We start from the raw sequence: 19,311 nt of genomic DNA on the forward strand, positions 1-19,311 counted from the left end.
ACTTTCTCATGGCAGCCCTAGCAAGCTCACAGAGAGTGCTTAAAGTGCAACAACAAAAAAAGAAAGAAACATATCGGTTATGTCAAATGTAATCGCTGATGGTACGTGTACCAACAGACTAAACAACAAATAAGACCAACATTTAGCATAATATCAGTAGTGCTGGCAACAGAGGAAATGGGAGGTCAGTGAGCAGATCTGGGAGGGCATCTGATGGCTGTCAGATATAAGCCAAGGGTGATAAAAGGGTGAGGGACAAGGGCATTATGAGCTCCACGTGGGCAAGTGCCCCCCGTGGCCAGGTCTCCTGCAGCTCTCAGCAGCCACAACAATATCAAGACCAATGTGCCCCCACAGGTTTCTGTGCCTTCAGTTTTCTAACTAGCTCAGAATAACAGGAGCTGATGGTGACCCTGTGATTGAGGCTTTTCAGTGCTGATAATAGGAGGGTCAGAAAACTGGTAAGTTGATCTCTCTTTCTGGAGTCCGTCTGCGCTTGCTGGGCTGTAAAGCTGCTCGTTCTTCTTGGTATGAGTCAGCTGATGCTTCAAAGATGGACATGTGACATACTCTATGCCATTCATTCATTCTTCTGAATCCAAGTTTGTGTTTCTCAGGAAGACCAATTAAATTAACTGTCATTCTTTTTTACAATTTACTGAGTTCTCTTTTGTTGTTGGTGGTGATGGTTTGTATCTTGAAAATCTAAGTGTTCTGGGTAATACACATGGAACACCTCAAAACTGTTGTTATTAAACAAGTAAAGCCAGAGTTTGCAATAATCTTCATAAGAGGAGTATGTCTTCTTTTAAGGTATTAATATGTCTTCCTCCATGTATAAAATAAACAATTGTTTGTTCTTGAACAAACAGAATCCTTAAAACCCTCCAGAATACTATTTTTCCAGAAGTCATGTAGGAAATAAGAGAAGCAAGCTAAATTCTGAACAATTAAGAAAATATGAATATTGGTGGAAATGTAGTGGGCAAGGAAAATTTTAATTATTTTAATTTGGAGAATATGCGAAAGTTCTGCTTGAATTCTGGGAAAGTTTGAGTATTTATACTTGTCACTGAATTAATAAATCTTTTTCTACAATCCTACATTTATCTCACTGATGATTAAGTTTAAATACAATGAAATGATATAAGGAATCACGTTGGCTTAAATATAGTAATCACGACCGGTATGCATTTAGCTATCCATGAGCAACTCTTATGTAAAACCAACTCTATGCTTTCGAGTATAGTTAATGTATTTAAACACACTACATATTTAAATATGGTGAATATGTAGTATTTCTTACTGATTGTTTTAAAGGTATTTGCTAGCTGGGTACTTAAATTTCAATAGTCTGTCACAGTCTACAAATTTAGAATAAATACTCAGGTGTTTGCCTTTCTTTCTTTTTGTCCTCCTTTCTTTCTTTCTAGACTTGTTTTACTCTATACACAGTGTATCATGAAAAATAACTTCATTTTTTAAAGTCTGTAAGACAATTAGCTTGCCAGTAATTATTACTTGGTATAAACTATTATATATCACTGACAACTAGTGCTCCCAATTAGAAAAATAAAATGTAGTAAAAATCAGAAACCAGTCCTTTGAGGTCCTAAAAAATATGCAAACTAGATTATTGGTTAAATTCCTTTTTTAACCTCTTTTAAGCTTTTCATTTCCAAACTTGCTATTTATTTTCCAATAGTGTGGCCCACACACAGAATCAATGTAAAAGTTCTTTGAGATGTTCCCTATCACTTCTACCATATTACGTGTAAAATTTGAATTATATCTATTTTTTAACTTTAAATTTGTATTTTCCTTTGTTCATTTATTGTCTTTATCAATATTTCTTTGGGGTATGATCCTTAAAGGAAGGGTCATATCTTTATTCAGAGCCTGAATACACCACATACATAAATGTTACTTAATTCGTTAACATACCTTTTCAGAAATCTACCATAAAGACATGTTGCATGGCTTGGTTGTTAATGATCACCATTGTAATATTATTCTTTATCCTTGTCGTGGTCCTATGCATTTAAAGAATGGGCACATGGTCCTTTTATGACTTAACAAGGAGGAGTGCCCACTCCCTGCAATTAGGAAAGCAGACTAGGGCAGCAGGTGTCCAACCTGCATAATTAATTCTTGTGCAGCAAAGGCATATATTTCATAATCTCTCTGCAAATTAAATAGCGTGTGTCTGTACGCGTACATGTTCTACTCCGCCTAATTGGCCAGAAGGTTGTGAAACCTAGTACTGTAGTTCAAAGAGAATTTATGTGCATATCATGCACTTCATTTCTGCAAATGCCCTTTGAAGTAGCGCTATTAAGCAGCTCCCTCAAAAGCCACTCTGCTCCCAGGTGTTACTGGTCATGTGAGAGGCAAGAATGTAAACTGAAACCATAAATGAGCTACAAGGATCATTTTCTCTGCGAACACCATTACATCAAAGTTTAAACGTTGCCAAAAGATGATGCACTGCGCTCTCTCTCTCCAGAGACCTAGTCTTAGAGATCTGCCTAACCCTGTGCGTGCTGCTTGGAGAGGAAGCACACAGTGGGGGAAATGCATTGTCACTGGAAGACAAAAAGATAAGCATGCAGAACACTGCATTCAGATGATATATACAATCTCTGGGCATTTTGGAAAATGGAAGCTAAGTGTTAGGACCTAGGTTGGCAACCACCCTGGCTTGGGAACTAAATGAAACATGCACCATTGACCTAATTTAAACATACACACACGCACAGGAGCTGGCGGTAGTAACAATGAGTAATTACAGACAAAGCATTATGAACATGAACACTTGACTACTGTGCTCCATAGCCATAAATGCCATCCTGCTAGAAAGAAAAGGGTGGCGTTTGCGGCTCTGCTGTATCAGAATACCTGCTGATTGATACTCCAGAGTTTCTATGGCCCCACCAGCCCTTACTATGTGGAAGTAGGGGTTGGGGAAGACAACTGTGTTTCAATAAGGAAGACAAACAAGGACAGCTCACAGTTTGGTTGAACTCACTGGCATTCGCTTCACTTCACGTGCGTATTCCCATGACAGGCACAGAAAATGTTCACATTTGCCAATATTACGTAGCAGATTACGTCACCGTCCAACGTTACACGTCAGGCAGGCAAAAGATTTATGATTCTTTGCTTTGAGTTGGGGATGTCTGAAACAAGCTGTGAGGACTCTAATAGTGGAATCCTCTGAATGCACGCTGCTCGTTGTGGAACCATCTTGAGAGGCCGCTGAGGAGTATGTGGGAAACTGACAGCTGTGGGATTTTATTTCTAGACTTCAACCGGGCAGAGAAAGGAAAAGGAAATCTCCTCGCTGGCAACAAAATGAAAGTGTTTACATGTGAAATTAATCGTCAGCACAAAGAGCTTTCACAGTCATTCTGTTCCACAATATAATATTCTCCTTGTTTGGCCGCCGAGCTCTTTTAAAATTTGATTTCTAAGAATAACAGCAAAGACTTTCGAAGGAGGGGTCGGGAGGGGGACAAAAAACATCAAGTCAGGGGCAAGCCACAAAAGGTTAACAACATTGCCCGACTTTTCTTTTTCACCACTACTTAAAACCATTCATTGCGTGAGCTTGCGGGGCTTTGAATGTGCCCAGGAGCGGCTGGCTAGTTTGAGCACGGTGGACACCCGAGGGCAGCTGCAAACACTCACGTTGCGCAAACTCGTCCTCTCACCCCAGCCTCACTCCTCTCCAACAGGAACATGCTTAGCACAAAGCAATCCACCTAAAGACTCCATAAATCCAAAAAAGGGAGTTACTGATCGAGGAATTTTCAGATTTCTGCCAAGGCACCCTCCCCTGGACTGGAGGTCAGCCTGGTACAGTAATCGGAGCCAAACTGTGGACTGGACTCAAGGAATTAAGTTCAACACTTCAAATCTCGACTTTTAATGGGTGGTTTTTCCTTTTCAGCAATGAAGACAAAACAAAGTGCAAACAGCCGATAGCAGCCCAAAGTAAACCAGGCGAAAAAGTACGAGAATGATGCTTGGAAACAAATCTCGTAGTATCTGAGAAGAGAGTTTCCAAACAAAGGGGGCAAAAAAAAATAAAGCAGCCTTTTAAAACTCTAGTTTGAGATTATGCAGTTGTGAATGAACAATTAAAAAGCAAAGGCCACAACATATTTGCTCTTTTCGGATGAAGAAAAAAAAAAATTAGCCTTTGTTAACTTGCAGCAAAAAGGCCCCTCAGGCATTTAGGCACAGCATAAGCTATTCCTTGCCCCCATGACCTCAGCAAATATGTTAATAAAATCTTTTACCTCCCTGGAGTGGAACCAGAGTAAATATTTACTTAACACATCTGAGTTCTAAGTCTGGACCACCTTATTCCATTACATAAATTGATTTTCATTTGTGACCAAGAAATTAGAAACACTACATCTTGTGATGCTTCTCCTAAAGGTACTTAAAAAAAAAAAAGGAAAGAAAAGAAAGAAAATTTGGAATACTGATTCTATATTATGCTCCAGCACACCAAACTGCACTTGTGAATTTCAGAATGGTATTCTCCACCACAAATGAGAGTAATGCTGTTGACGTGCTTTCTAATACTAGACATCTGGAGTAGGAGGACTTTTTCCAAGCACATTCCAAGCTTAATAGGAAACATCTAGACTTGCTTTTATTAGCTGGTTTGAATAATTTTAGGTATGCTATGATGGGTTCTACCTTCAAATAATTGTAAGTCTAATTTCTAGTCACCAAGAATGCTGTTTTTTCTTCCCTTCTGTTCAAAAATTATTGTGCTATGCATTATTTTATGAAAATTTTCACCAACAACATGGAAGAATAATTGTTCAAAAATCTTATTTATTTTGTTAAGTCCTATTTATTCTGGTAAATCTCGAGGGCTAGTGAGATAAGTATTATATTTATTTATCTAGACATAGGATTTTGGATTTTTCTTGGTCTGGGTGGATGATTAGATAACCGATTGCTTTTGAAGAGTCTGAAGACATTTCAAAGCATTCCTCTCATTGACATGTGTAAGACGTTTCCAGAAAGTCTGCATTTTCTCCTTAAGTGCTCATTCCTAAAGAAACTATTCACTCTTTCCAGCAATGCACCCTCTTCTGCTGGCAGTTGCAAACCCCTCAGCATTTAGCAAAAGTCATTTCACAGTTCAATGCTTGTCTTGCACTGTCCTGGTCATTTAAAGACTGGTATTGCTTCAACAGCAAACATAACAGGCCACTAAGTTTGGACAGAAAGTGGTTTTTGTTGTGGGGGAATATAATTAAAATTGGTTTAAATCAGAGGCTAGTTTATCTGATAAGAAGTCTGACATATATATATATATATATATATATATATATATATATATCCAGATCTCTATGAACATGCTATAAATGCTCAAATCAAATAGAGGCTACTCCTGCTTTCAATAACCCATCCTCTAAGAAAACCGGCAAAAAACTAAAAGCACAAGAGGAATAGAATAAGGTTTGAATGGATGTGCCCATGTACACCACCTGGGTTTTCACCTCCTACGGAAGGAGCAAGGGCTAATCGAGTAGAAGGCTTCTCTCTGATGAGGGCTTCAGTCAGGCAGTACCTTGGGACGCAGAGAAGACCCAAGGGAGGGGTCTCCAACCCAAAAGATAAAGTGTTTCAGGGCTAGAAGTCACCAAAGAAACACATGCTTCAAGAGTTGTGAAAAAATCACTGCAAAAGGAATGCCAAACTGGAGGCTTAAGTTCCCTAGAAAAGGAATCACCAGTATTTTAATTAATATGAAAAAGACAGTATTGTTAACTCAGACCTTCATTCTAAATCTGACGGCATTCTCCAATGAGAACTCAACCACATATTTTTCACCCCTCAGTCTTTCTTCCACTGTAAACCAAACATCAAAACTATACTTCTCCAAAAGAAGAGAACTAAGAGCAATACACTGGGTAGTTAGAACCATATATAGCAGAGTATGGAAATTTGGGGACCTACAGTTTTCTGTAGAAATGCATCATTAGAGTCCATCATAATGTTTTGCTTTGTTAACTTTGGGCATGTTTTCCAGGTGCACTCATGTAATCCTCACAGTGTTACTGCAAGGATGAAATAAACCAACATCTGTAAAGTGCTGTCAGCAGGGTCAGGCACGTAAGAGGATCTGTGTTAGCTATGATTATCCCCATCACCACCATTTTACAGATGAGAATAAGGGACAGTACTCACGGAACCTGCACAAGGTCACACAGCCAAGAAATGGAGAAGGGAGGATGCCAACCCAGCTGCTTTTCTTGCAGAACAGTGTGTCAATATAGTTCTGCTCTGCTGTTTCCCCAGAGCCACCTGCAGTGTCACCATGAGGCCCCCTGAAAGCCAGGGCCTGTTTTCGGTCCCCCATGTAGGTTTTGCACATCTCTTCTTAGTGCCCTTGTGATGAAATTTGGATGGATTTCTGACACTAGCTGTCAAGGGTAATTTTCTCAAAAATATTTGTTGCTCTGCTGCCTATGTTTCTTATAAATAGCCAACCTTCAAAAATAAATAACCTTAAAAAGGAAAAAGCAATGTTTGAGGACACAAGGGTTTGCTCTCCAGTGGTTATGTGTTACTACCCTTGTTCAGGAAAGACTAGATTTAGCACAGCAACTATGGCTTGGTTACATGAAGACTTTCAATCTAATTAAACCCAAGCAATACTGGTAATCACAGTTTAGTCTTTTTTCAGTTTTCCCTGGAAGGAAATGTTCAGCACAATACAAATATCTAGCAATCACTGCAGCTAATTACAAAATGCATTTACTGAGAAACCAAATTGTTTTAATATGACCCCCAAATGAACTCCTAAGCAGCTCCTTCTCAGATGGCCTACCAATGGGCAATCTAATTCAGTATAACTTTCTTGTTCACCAAATGCATTCGAAATCCTGTTCACTGTAACTCTGCTTTTCAAAATGTTAGTCAACTTAAAAACAAACTTAGTTACTGCTTAGTTAAAAGAAGATTAAAATCGTATTTTTATCAATGATCTACAGATACATAAACCATACACTGCCTAAAAATATAAGTGATCCTAATTAAAGAAGAAGAAATAAACACGAGACCAGAGAGTCAGTGAACAAACTACTAAGAATGGCAAATTCAGGAAAAAAAAAAATTTAACCTGACTCCATTTGGAAACTTTTAATTAATGTATTAGAAATCCAGACAGTTCTAAAGACAGACAAATGTAAGGATGGAGATGGGATAACAAGCGAATTATTAGTTATTAGAACCATTTAGGCACCAAATAGCAAGTAATAAGGTGTGCCACATTTGATCCTCAGGTGACAGAGTACTGTTTTCAATCACAAAGACATGACATCCCTCTGGCTTTGTCTAAACAACATAAGAACAGCTGACCCATTTAGTAAAAATTCATATTAACTATCAGATAAATTGTTTCTATGATGCCAAAGAACAAATTTAATTGAATTTCTGATTGAATTGATTATGACAGTGTAGACAGTCAAGCTTCATATAATAGAATTAAAGTTTAAAAAGCAGTCCTTATTAAAGAAAAAAAAAAAGAAGAAAAAAGAATAGGCTAATAAAGATCAAATGAAAAGATGTGGAGACTTGGCTCCCAGACCTTGATAACTAGATCAGAACAATTTAAGATTCTACTATCAAGAAGTGAGAAAAATATGCAAGGCCAGGGTATTTTATGATGTATAATTAGACCCAAGACTCCACAGGGCAGCAAGAAATGGAGACTCGGTTCTGGTCCATAGCATCCAGGCTTCAGAAAAGTCAAATCCAAGTCATTAAGGACTAAAATTACGAAGACGAGAAGGGCTCTAGGAAGATGTGGGCAGCATATTTGATCCTAAATTGGCTAGATATATAATCTCAGTTACCCAATCAATTAATCAAGAAATATTTACTAAGTATTTTCTGTGAGGTATTGAATATTTGATTGGCAGTTTTCACTTCTATACAATGAACATCTTGTCAAAGAGTTATGTCCCATTAGTTTGGGCTGGAAATGCCAAAGTAGCAAAGAAAATCCATTTATTTTCAAAAAAAAGCTTTTTTAAAACTATGCCACCAAATCCCAGGAAGTCTATTCAGTACATCAGTGGGCTAGTTAATATAAGTCATCATTTCAAATTCTAATTCTATTAACCAAACAACTGGAATTCCCTGATATTTCATGCTTTCAAACAGTGGGTCCATTCCCTGCACAGTATTCATTCTTTCACCTAGTATCAGCTGAGTTCCTACAAGGCAGCAGGCACTAGGTTAGGTGTGCAACGGTGTGCTGTCAAAGCCACACAGCACACTGATATACTGGGACTCAGCAACTACCTAGCAAATGTGCACACAAACTAGACTTTCAGATCATGGTCCCAGTAGGCCTTTTGGGTAACTTCCACTAAACTATTTAGTGACAGGCATGAAACTTCATGGAGGAAGTACTTGATATCAAACCCCTACTTGGGTCATGTTTTATAAGTATCTTCGTCAGTTAAGTTTCATCCATTTAAACCACCGAAGATATGTTTTCCTTGACAGTTCTGAATGTTGGCTGCCAACGCAGCACTGTCTTCTAATTTCTACTCTTTCCTGTCCAAGAATAGGTTCTGTATCAGACACCAACTTTATCCAGTAAAAGTGTCCTCAAAATGCCTGGACCCATTTTAAACAAAACAACTTTTGTAGATTTCTCACTGTTCAGCCACCAGACTGTAGTACTTTTCCGGACTGGAATTGTATCAAACTGAATTCAGCCAGAAAGGCTGTTACCTGCCCCAGTAATCAAAGGACATGGTGTGTGATGGCGATTTGAGTAAGAGCTGGAGTGGAGGAGAGGGAAGAGCTAAAGTTGAAGGCTTCTCTCTGATGAGGCAGGTAGCGGCGCCGTGGGAAGCAGCCACACCAAAACTTCTGTACACATCATGAGCCACTCTCTTGTTTTAATTACCTATTGGTGAGTCTTTGGCTCAGTATTTTTATGGCCAACAAGTATTCAGCTATTCCCTCTTCCTTTCCAATCAGTGGCTCTGGTTCCCAATTTCAGCTTAAAAGGGGCAAACAGACCTTCCTTTCATTGGCCACACTCTCAGGTACTTTTCCTTTTTCTCGGACTGAATTATATTTGTATTTCTCTATGAAAGCAAGGATGAACACTGAATGAACCAAGCAGTCTAAAAGCAAGGGTTTGAAAATATCTCCAACTAGATGATCGTAACGCTTTCAAGGCAAGAAGCACCGATCAGAAACCATTCTAAGGTAATAACAGGCAATAACTTTACTTAAAAAGATTTCATTACCCTGGGAAACCAGGGCAGGTTTCGCTCTACTGTCATGACTGCCTCCATCAGACTACTGAGAGGAAAAACCACATTAACAACTTCGTACATAACGGCACTCCAACAGCCAGAGTGTCCAGGCACGAGATGTGTGACTTTGACCCAAAACGACACTCCTTCCAGCAGACCACACCAGCCTAGCTTTCTAGCCCCTCAGAACCTCTTTTACCTTAAGGAGTGTAAAGGAAGGGAGCACAGAATTTAGGAGTTGTTTTTGTAGTGTGCTTAGATTTCACTTAACACTTCGCCTTACCTCCCGCCTCCCTACCATTGAGACGGTTTTGAAAGCAGTGAATTTATAATCAGTGCATGGTCCATCTCATTGCCTGGGTCACAAGATTCATAATCTGAGCTATCGCAATTGTGCAAAGTACCTGGCTGTTACTGGCTGTAAATCCCAAAGTGGGCCACCTACCTGGTACCTGGTCCTACCTAGAAATAACAGATTGTTACGTATCCATGACCAACCCATTCGTTTCTTCCACGGGCATTTATTGACCACTGAGCATCCTGGTTAGATATGAGAGCAGAGATCAGACTGGTTCACGGTGTACGATCTATTCCAACGTCCCATTAGAACATGTTGATGAAGGCTAGGGTGTCCTTCTACTTTGTAGAAAGAGAACACCAAACTCTAGCTATTCTAGAGTTCCCTCTCAGTGATGAAACATTTCCACATCTGAATTGACATTTCTGCTGATAGAGGAAAAGAAAAAAAAAAAAAAAAAACAAGGCATCACAGCCTCACTGCCATCAAGAAGGGAGGGGTAATGCTAAGTTACTAGGGGTCAATGTTCTTGTCCCAAGTTTATAATCTTGGAGGATAGAAAAACATGCAGAAATAAGCCAGCTTCAAGTAGATGGCTATAGGTGTGATAAGAGTGCAGAGTAGCATAAGATTATTCCTGTTGTTAGTAACAGGGCAGGTTTCATTGAGTTGTCTTTTAAATTCAGTCTTGAAAAATGGCTTTATCTTACCAGGAGATATATTCTTTCTAGAATGGAAAAAGCAAAAGCACAGAAGGAGGGAATTCTGGGGCATGTTTGGAATAACAAGTGTCCTGGTCCCTCTAGGAAATATATTCCCATCATTGACTAGAAGTGAAGGATCCATTCACATAGTTCCTGGCATGTCTGCCTAATCACAGAAATTAAACTTACGAAGGTCTAAGCACAGCAGTTGAAAAAAAAAATTAGTTCAAGGTATGAGGCGGAGAGGCATAAAGGCATAAAGAATGCAAGGAGCAATGCTTACCTATGTCATTTTTACTGAGAAATTTACAAATAAATCCAAACTCAACTGCAAGGGTCAAAAGAGCTAGTTATATAATTTTATGTCGAAAATCTTGCAGATAATGCATTCTAAGGTGAGAATCTCTGTGTTTGTAAGAAAAAAATTCCAGAAAAAAAAAATCCCTCTTGGACTTGGCTTTCCCCAACTTTCTTGTACCATGTGATGAGATTTCCTTTGGTTGGTCACCAGATTATTGACTAAATTAGTAACAGCTGGTAGGCCTCAAATTATAAACAATTTTATTATGATGATGTAAGCATTGGCTTGTATTTCAAATAAGTATGTCTGGTGGATCAGGAAGAAATGGAGGAAGAGAAGAGCTGGGCACATGTGGTTGCAAATCATTAGCACATGCCTGCAACCCAGTTAGCCTCACAGAAAGGTAGCATGGTGCCTTCTTTCAGGGAGCTCACAGAGCAGCCACACCCTACCTGGCCAAGGGGCAACGCTGAACCTGCTGGGATTTGCCAATGGAAGTACTGCCACTCTTTCTAGAAGATAAGCATGCTCCTTTTCCCCTTCCCGGTCCCTTCTAGCTAGAGACCCTCCTTCTCTCCACCACTCCACCCCAGCTCAAGGGGAGCGAGAGGTTGCTACACAGGAAGAGGTTGCTTTTAATCAGAAAGTATGTGTGAGCGTGTGTGTGCTCTTTTCTGTTAGGCATAGGCAAAAGGCAAAGAACCTGAGACAGCTCGGTAACCTGAGTGAGAGCCCATCTCTAAGATGCCTGCTCAGTGGCTTCCGATTGCTTAGCACATCAAGTCTTTGACTTCTAGGTCTGGTTTTTGAAGTCTGTCCTTGACAGCACAGAGGCCCGAAACAGGGAGAAGGATCTTCCCTACAGTACTAAAAATGCATTATGCTCACTCTTGCAAGCATAACTTTCTAATGTTATTTCTTTTATCTGGAATAACTCTTCTCTCTCATCTAAATCTACCCAAATATTCTTAATTCTTCATTCGTTCAATATTTGTTAGGGACTGGTGCTAAGTCCTGGGAATGAAAAGCTTAATAAGGCATAGTACCTGCTCTCAAGGAGCAAACAGCCCACTTCTAGGTTTCGAGTTTTGTGCCAACTCCAATCAATTGTTAGTGGCATCCTAGAACACCATATTGAGGATTTCAAAATTATACTCAGGCAGAAAAGCAATAATGGGTGTCAAGGTTGATTGGCAATGTCTGCCAAATGTGTAGGAGTTAGCGGTGGCATGTGTGCCCTGTATTTGCCATCTCAGGCTCTAGCTTAATTTTCACCTCCTTAATAAAAGTTTCCCACTACTATCCCCAGTCCTCAGTCCTTAATATTATCACTCTTATCTATATCTTGCATTTAGCACTAGATTATATTGTCTTACATTGTTTGTTAAGTTTGCCATGTATCACAGAATCACAAAATCAGATAATACTGGAAATAAGTGAGGTCCTTCTAGTGCCAGTACTGGGAGCAAAGATCCTCCTGGAACCAGGAGGGAGTTTTTATGGCTCCAGGAAAAGCTGCTTTAAGCTTGGAGTACCACGGCTGGATGAAACCCAGAGAGATCCCATCTCACCACATGCTCAGACTGTGGCTCTGGAGGCTGGTGAAGGTGAACAATCACAAGCCACACTCTTCTGGCAAGTGTCGTACTCACAGCTCCACCACAATTTTTTTTTAATCCTTTTTATAAGTAATAAAAAAGTATTTGTTGGGACAAGTGAAATTACACTCATTTCAGCTTCCTAGCTCTTCAGAAAGAGAGGTTAAGGATAAAAACTACTTCCAGTTCACAAAAGAATGAATTATAGAAGTCCAAATTAATAGATATTAGCATGCATAGACCAAATATTTATTGAGTTTCTCCCATATATTTAATATTTTACCAAGCACTGTGTATGAGTTTATAAATCCTCTGGGAGGCTATAATTTAGTTGGGCAATGAAAAGAAATGCATATGATCTTACTAACAAATAATGCCAGCGGGTTAATACTATGTCATTGCTACTAATAACTGAGCTGATATCTAGAATTTAGCTGAGAGCCATGTTAACACGTAAGTCCCAATCCCAAACCATTAGGGCTGCTAATACTTGTCATGCAGTAGCAGATCAATTTCAGAATCATTGCTATTTTTTAAACCACCGAGATGAAATATTCTTGACGCTTTCCCTAGGTGCAAAATACATCTAGAAATATCCATTTCAGATAAATTTAGACCCAATAAATGATACTTTTAGCAACCATAATTTCCACAGATGTGGGATGGGATTTATGATTAACCCGTTATGCAGTTCAAAGCAGAGGAGCAGTTTAAAATCTGAATCTTGTAATACATCTTGATCAACCAAGATGATATAGTCCAAGTAGACTGGATACATTCCCCTCTGGCATATTCAAATTGAATTTGCTGGTAAGATTCCCTTATCCTTGGTCTTTTCTGGTATAACATAGGCACTATACAGATGGTTCAGGCAAATCTTTCCTACTACACCCCTCCAGAAACATTTTTAATTACCAAGATGAATTAGAAAAAAATCAAGTTTTTTTTTTTTAAAGCAGAATTATTCAGATTATTATTTCAATCCTCCATTTTACTTTGGCTGTGAGGATATGGCCTTAAAAGACTTTCCATCCAGGAACAGCACTAAGAAAAAAATGTAGGGCCAAAGAAGTTACAGCATTTCACTCCAAAGCTCCATAATCAGCCCAGGGCATCTGAATGCCACTTTGGGTCTTTAAGTGATCAGGTAGATGAATACATAAATGTATATAATTCATAATCTGAGAATTACTTATATGGTTTAGCAGAGAATTCATATTTTAGAACTATATTTTCCTACTTTAAAAGCGTTCATCTTAGAGTTTAAAATAAATTCCTTCAGTGTATTTATGACGTTCTGATTTGCATCTAACTTTTTAAGAACTGTATCAGATTAAAATGAAACGGTATTTTGAATAGCTGTTTATTCTAAGATTGCTGCTCAAATACCTTCTGCTAGCTAAATTATCTATATAGCTCAAGAGGAAGCTGGGCTGGGTTAAACCTAGATAGACTATCTCCACTGTCCTAATTCCCCAAACAATTCCCAATTCTCCCCTTCACTGTGCACTGGAAGGCTTGGTGAAAGAGAAGATAGTACCATATAAAATTACCCCCCTAGGTACTCATTAATAAAGAGTCACTCCACAGTAAGAGTCACTGAGCAACTTCCAATGGCACAAGCTACAAATAGGACCTGATTCCTCCCCAGCCTTTGTCTTTTTCTTTAAACAAGGAAACCTTATGTTAATGGAGGGATTATTGAAAGAGTCTTCTTATAAGCCCATGAATGCCACTTCACAGACTGTACAGAAAGCAGAGCTCTATGAACGGTACAATGGAGTCAACTCATCTTTTTCAAAAGCTCAGCATCAGCCTTAAAGAGAACTTATATTGTTCCAATTTCTAGGTCTCTGTTAAAGCATAATGAACCCATGCTTATGCCACTGTGAGTCCATGCACACACATACTCGGAGGCAAGTTTACTGCCTGGGGGGGTAATCATATTGAAAACCAGAATTTAACCTTGACATTGGATTAAATAATTTATTTTTTCAAACTATTCAATAGGTTCATCTACTCATTGTGAAATGTTTTCTTTTCATTGACATATCTGAAGCAAGCACTTGTAAAATAAAATGCCTAAATAAATACCAAGGACCCGTATAAAATATAATCATAGAAATTTAAACTTGACAAAAAACCAAATATAAATTAAAGAAATGCTGCAGATTTCTGTAGATTCACGATATCCTGCTGACTGCAAAAAAAAAAAGGGGGGGCAGGGGGTGGAGAGGCATATTTATTAGACAACTGAAAAAGGTGGAGAATGAGTTACTGGAAAAAATAGTCTGGTCAATGAAGATACAGCAAACTATACTCAGAATCAACACTTTTGACAGAATGCGTGAGTTACACAACCCCAAGTGTCACCATGCACACTGTGCCACCATGCATGTCCCCTGCAGTTGTACTCAAAAAGACTCATACCCAGAACACAATGTGACTCGTGCATCCTACAGCTGCACAAGTTGTTAGTATATTTTTGATAAAGCAAAAGGTGCTCTAGAATTGTTCAATATCTCCAAATTATTGTTGTGAAACATTATCATTTTAGGGTATGTAAGAAGTCTAGATGTTGAAATCGCTCTGTTTTGAATTCTGGAGTTTACTGGTTAATTTCTTACACTAAAGTGAGCTGATTATAAATCTGTATTTGGAACGAGCCCTTTACTAAACATGCTAAGTACACTGAAACTAGATCCTCTTTAGTGTTTTAAATTATGTAAATGGAAATACAAGTTCAACAGAAAAGCCATACTTATGTATTTTCTAGAAATGGCCAGGAGTTAAATCTACTCCTTCCCTAGTAGTTTTTACTGTATGTGGGCCAAGTCTTTAAGTAAACCAGTTACAGAGATCCACAAAGTAATTCCAGTTTTAATCAAGGAAAGAAATTTAACTTCATTCCGCCAAAAAGGAGAAAGATGAGGTGCAAGACACCTTCATTATCAGTTCCTAAAAAAAAAAAAAATACAACTAAACTTTTTTTTTACCTTAATATGTGCAAAGACTTTTAATAGCCCAGACTTTCTGGAAAAAGAGAATTGCTAGAAAGTTACTTGGAATCACCCACAGACAATAACTGTCAGTGGTTTCATTTCAGGCAATGGGCCTGTGCCAAAAGGGACTGACATCTTGATGAAAGGATCACCAAAAAGTTGTGAGAATTTTTTCATGAGTAAAAATCCTTCCAAGAGCAACAAATTGTGATTTTCCACTCTGCCACCATACATAAACGACAACTGTAAGAAATTAACATGTAATAATAATTTGCATTTGCTTTTCTGCATTCAAATGGTTCCAACTTCCATTCTCAGCTTTGGCACCTATACTTGCCTTCTACAAAGCTCATTCCGCTCACTACCACTGAACTATGATATCTTACTCTTTAAGCTTGATCTATAAGGCTAGAAAGAGCAGGGTCTATAGGGCAGGGGCAGTGGCCATATTTATGTTTAACCAAACTTTTTACCCAACATATTGCAACACACGTGAACCTTTGTGATCTATATATATGACAGAGAGTGGGTAAAGTGCTGGGATAAAAAGCTAGGAGGCAAGACAATGTGGTCAGTCACAGCAAAAGATAATTAAAGTAAACACAAATACTTTGTACCATTCCATTTTATTACCAACCTATTACTCTAGCACAAGGGCTAATCGGAATTTAATATGAAGTTAGGAACCATCTGCATAAAACCCATTGATTAGCTTAATTTTATGTTCACTTCTTTTGTCTTCCACCTCAAGTTCCTTAATTTGATCATTATCAAACTAGATCCAAGCAAGACCTACTTTATGTGGTGCCTTGACACCCACTTGTTGAAATGACAGGTGAGACATATATAAAAATTAAAATGCTTACTTGTTAACAAAAGTCAAACTGAATTCATTTAATTGCCTCTGATTCATTTTTCTCCTTGGAAGCTTATACTTGGGTTGTTCTCAAAGAAAACATCAAGTATATCAAATTCAATTTTGATTTATTAAATTCCACCCTCATTTAAAAGAAAGAAACTAAAACTAAATTTGGAAATCACACATTGTAAGTGGCAAAGAGGTGTTTTAAAGAGTATAAACATTTGCAATAGGACATGCTGTACTTCACTGAAAAGTTTTATGACATTTCTATTATTTTTTTCAGTATAACCTTATTTCCAAAGAGGAAATTTTTCATAGAAGATTACTATACTTACTCAGCTGCTTTTAATGTTTATTCCTTCTATTTCTTTATTTAATTGGTAGTCAAACATTAAACTGCCTTCTCTGCAGATCATAATCCTTGTCAGAAACAGCTACGCTTTTATTTAGAGATTGACATGCTTGACTTCTAAAACTGGGTAGATGTCTCTTATAAGTTATAAATGAAGAAAACACAACACTAACCATATTTGAATATAATAGATGGGGTACATTAACATGAAAATTCACACTTTTCATCTCTATTGCTCTTAGGAATAGCACCTACAGTAGCTGTTTGATTAGTTGGACAGACTCCTAATTTGGGGACAAGTTCTGGCTAATGTCTAAGACCCACTGCTTCATCCGAGGCCCGCTGCTGTCACCAGGACCAGGCATGTCACAACATATCACCCGATTCCTAAAGAACAGTGTACTTTCTGTTGTTCAAATGAACTAAATCTTCATTTCTGAAGGAGGAATTTCAGTTTTCTGTTCAAAATCATTCCAAGTCAAAAGATCTAATTCACCACATCCAATTCACATAAATTGCTGTACTGCAAGGCTCCCACATGCTGGAGATAGAACCTTTTAAAGGTCAGGTGGGGTAGGAACAATGAAGGGTTGAGGCGGATGAAGGTGGGTGGTTGATATTTATATGTAATAAAGACTGATAAGTACGGAGAGTTTCCTCTGATGACCAATTCTTACCATTTTGAGAATCTTAGTCTTGGGCGTCTACTCTCCCTCTCTTCAGTCCAGGGAGACCAACCTGCAAAATATGTTTAAATACAGTAGACACATCACCTCACTACAGGTCAGCAAACGAAAACTGAGTCTTTAGAGCCTACAGACAAATAACCATTTTCTGTGCTTAAGATAAGTTACATGCAAATTATTGTAACCACGCGGGTTGCTGAAGGAGCTTTCCAAGTGGTCTATAGGCTTCAACAAGGGACAAAGGAATCCCTGGTACTTGGTTTTGCAGAGTCCTGGGCTATTCTTGGTGTTTGGTTCATCTTCAAATTGCACAAGTTCAAAAGGTTTAGCAACTTAAAAGTAGAACCAAGTGATAAAAATAGATTGTTTTCTGGCTGCTCTTTGTTCCCAGACATACTACTGGCAGTATATTTGCAATCAAGACGACAGAATAGGAATCAGCCTTCCACCGTGTAGTGTAATGCCTCAGAGTGGATATTTTTGGAAATGGCACTGCATTACATAACCTTCCGTGTTAAAAAAAAAAAAAAAAAAAAAAAACCCTACTGGGGGAGGGGGCGGGAAGTCAGGAATATACACCATTATGCCCTTCTCCCTAAACCAAACAAACATTAATGTACATGCTGCAGTGATTTGCCCTCAGCCTCTATGTCAACAGAACACAGCTCTTTTGTTAACATAGTTATGACAAAAATTAAGATGAATGGAGAAACTAAAAGTTCTCTAAAAGGGTATCATAAGCTCTCAGAGTTTTCCTATAATGTTATTATAGATACATATAAATGCAAGTCCGTTTATTATAGTCACCAAGAAGAAAGCAGTCATTTAGTTTTAAGCTCCCCCCACCCCCACCAAAGTTCAACTGCTTTTAAGAAAACGCAGAAAAAAGTGTTGCAAGATCGAATGCCTGAAAAGACCCTCGGCGGCAGCAGCAGCAGCGTTGAAAGGAGTAATCGAGTGTAAGGATGGAGGGACACAAATTCATTTCATAAAAGGGGTGGGGGGGTGGCCTTGCATGCACCAAAGTGCATTTAATGCAAAGAAACAAAACAGTTTGTAACAATGCTTTAGGAGCAAGAACAAAATTAACCACACCAACAAGCAAAGAACCCCACCCCTTCCCAAAAGAATTCATTTCTGCCTCTTAACTTGTGCATTTTAGAAAAAGCCCAAGTTAAATTCCAGTCTTAATGCAGCATAACCAAAATGCCCAAGGTACACGCTTCAGCTCTTCAAAATTTAGAGGGAAGAAGCATGAACTCTGCAGGGTTGAAGGGTCCAGCTAAGAGCAACGGCAAGGAATCGACACAAAAGAGAAAGCAGCGCTCCCAGCCGGGGATAGGAATGGCATATACTTACAGACAAAAGCCCCGCTCCCTGTTCACTCTCTCTCCTCTCTACACCTGAAACACAAATGTGGATGAAAAAGGGCATCATGCTAGAAAGACAGCTGGGGGAGTGGGGGGAGGGAGGGGGGAGAGGAAAGGGGTGGAGGAAGAGGAGGGAGGAGGGGGGAAGGGAAACAAAACCCAAACCGGCTTCACTTCCAAGAAGTGCAGCCTTGGAAAAAGAAGGAGGGGAAGATCTCCCTGCCTCGCGCGCTCTCTCTCCAAGAGTGTGTGTGTGTGTCTCTTTCTCTAAGAGTCACTCTCTTCCTCTCTCTCTCTCTCTCTCTCTCTCTCGCTCTTCCTCCCTCTCTCCCGCTGGTGTGCTAGTGAACAATGAGCTAATTCTGATGGAGCTGGCGCGGCGCCAGCGCCCCAGCCTTGCTGCCACTGTGCAGCCGCCTAGGAGCCAGACTGCTTACTCGGCAGGAATCGGCGGCGCGGGGCCCCGTCGGCGAGAGGCCAACCCGCGCGCGCGCGCCCCGGCACCAGCACCCACGCCCCGGGCGCCCCGCCGCCCCCACTGCGCCTCGCCGCGCCGCGGACAAAGCGCACCCGCGGGGCTGCGCGCCGCCCCGGCCCCGGCCCCGGCCCCGCCCCGGGAGCCCGGCGCGCACAAACCCCGGGCCTGCCTCCTCCGCCCCCGGCGAGCTTCTCCGCTTCGACGTGCGGCTGCTTTTCAGACAAATAAGGAGGCGGAGGAGGCGGTTTGGGGGCGCGCCAGGCGCGAAGGCGGCCAGGGTGCTGCACAGCCCGGCGGCCAGCCAGGGCCGCGGGGAGAGGCGGCGCGGCCCGTACTGTAATAATAA

The 19,311-nt window shown here is 39.8% G+C and overlaps 1 protein-coding gene across 2 annotated transcripts in view; it reads right to left on the reverse strand.

The window, feature by feature from the left end:
• The window catches only part of NREP (neuronal regeneration related protein), a 28,468-nt gene extending 9,561 nt beyond the window's left edge, over positions 1-18,907 (reverse strand). The window contains exons 1-3 of one of the 2 annotated variants that reach the window (XM_076008267.1): positions 18,711-18,907; positions 18,477-18,520; positions 17,109-17,169 (exon numbers count right to left, since the gene is read on the reverse strand). In XM_076008267.1, coding sequence (XP_075864382.1) covers positions 17,109-17,111 — 3 coding nt within the window. In that variant the 5' untranslated portion in view covers positions 17,112-17,169; positions 18,477-18,520; positions 18,711-18,907. Of the gene's footprint in view, positions 1-17,108; positions 17,170-18,476; positions 18,521-18,652 lie in introns of both variants that reach the window. The other variant, XM_012763767.3, reaches the window with a different exon arrangement.
• Between the last annotated feature and the right edge of the window lie 404 nt (positions 18,908-19,311).

This window comes from Microcebus murinus, chromosome 11 (assembly GCF_040939455.1).
Source record: "Microcebus murinus isolate Inina chromosome 11, M.murinus_Inina_mat1.0, whole genome shotgun sequence".
In the NCBI taxonomy this organism is placed as follows: Eukaryota; Metazoa; Chordata; class Mammalia; order Primates; family Cheirogaleidae; genus Microcebus; species Microcebus murinus.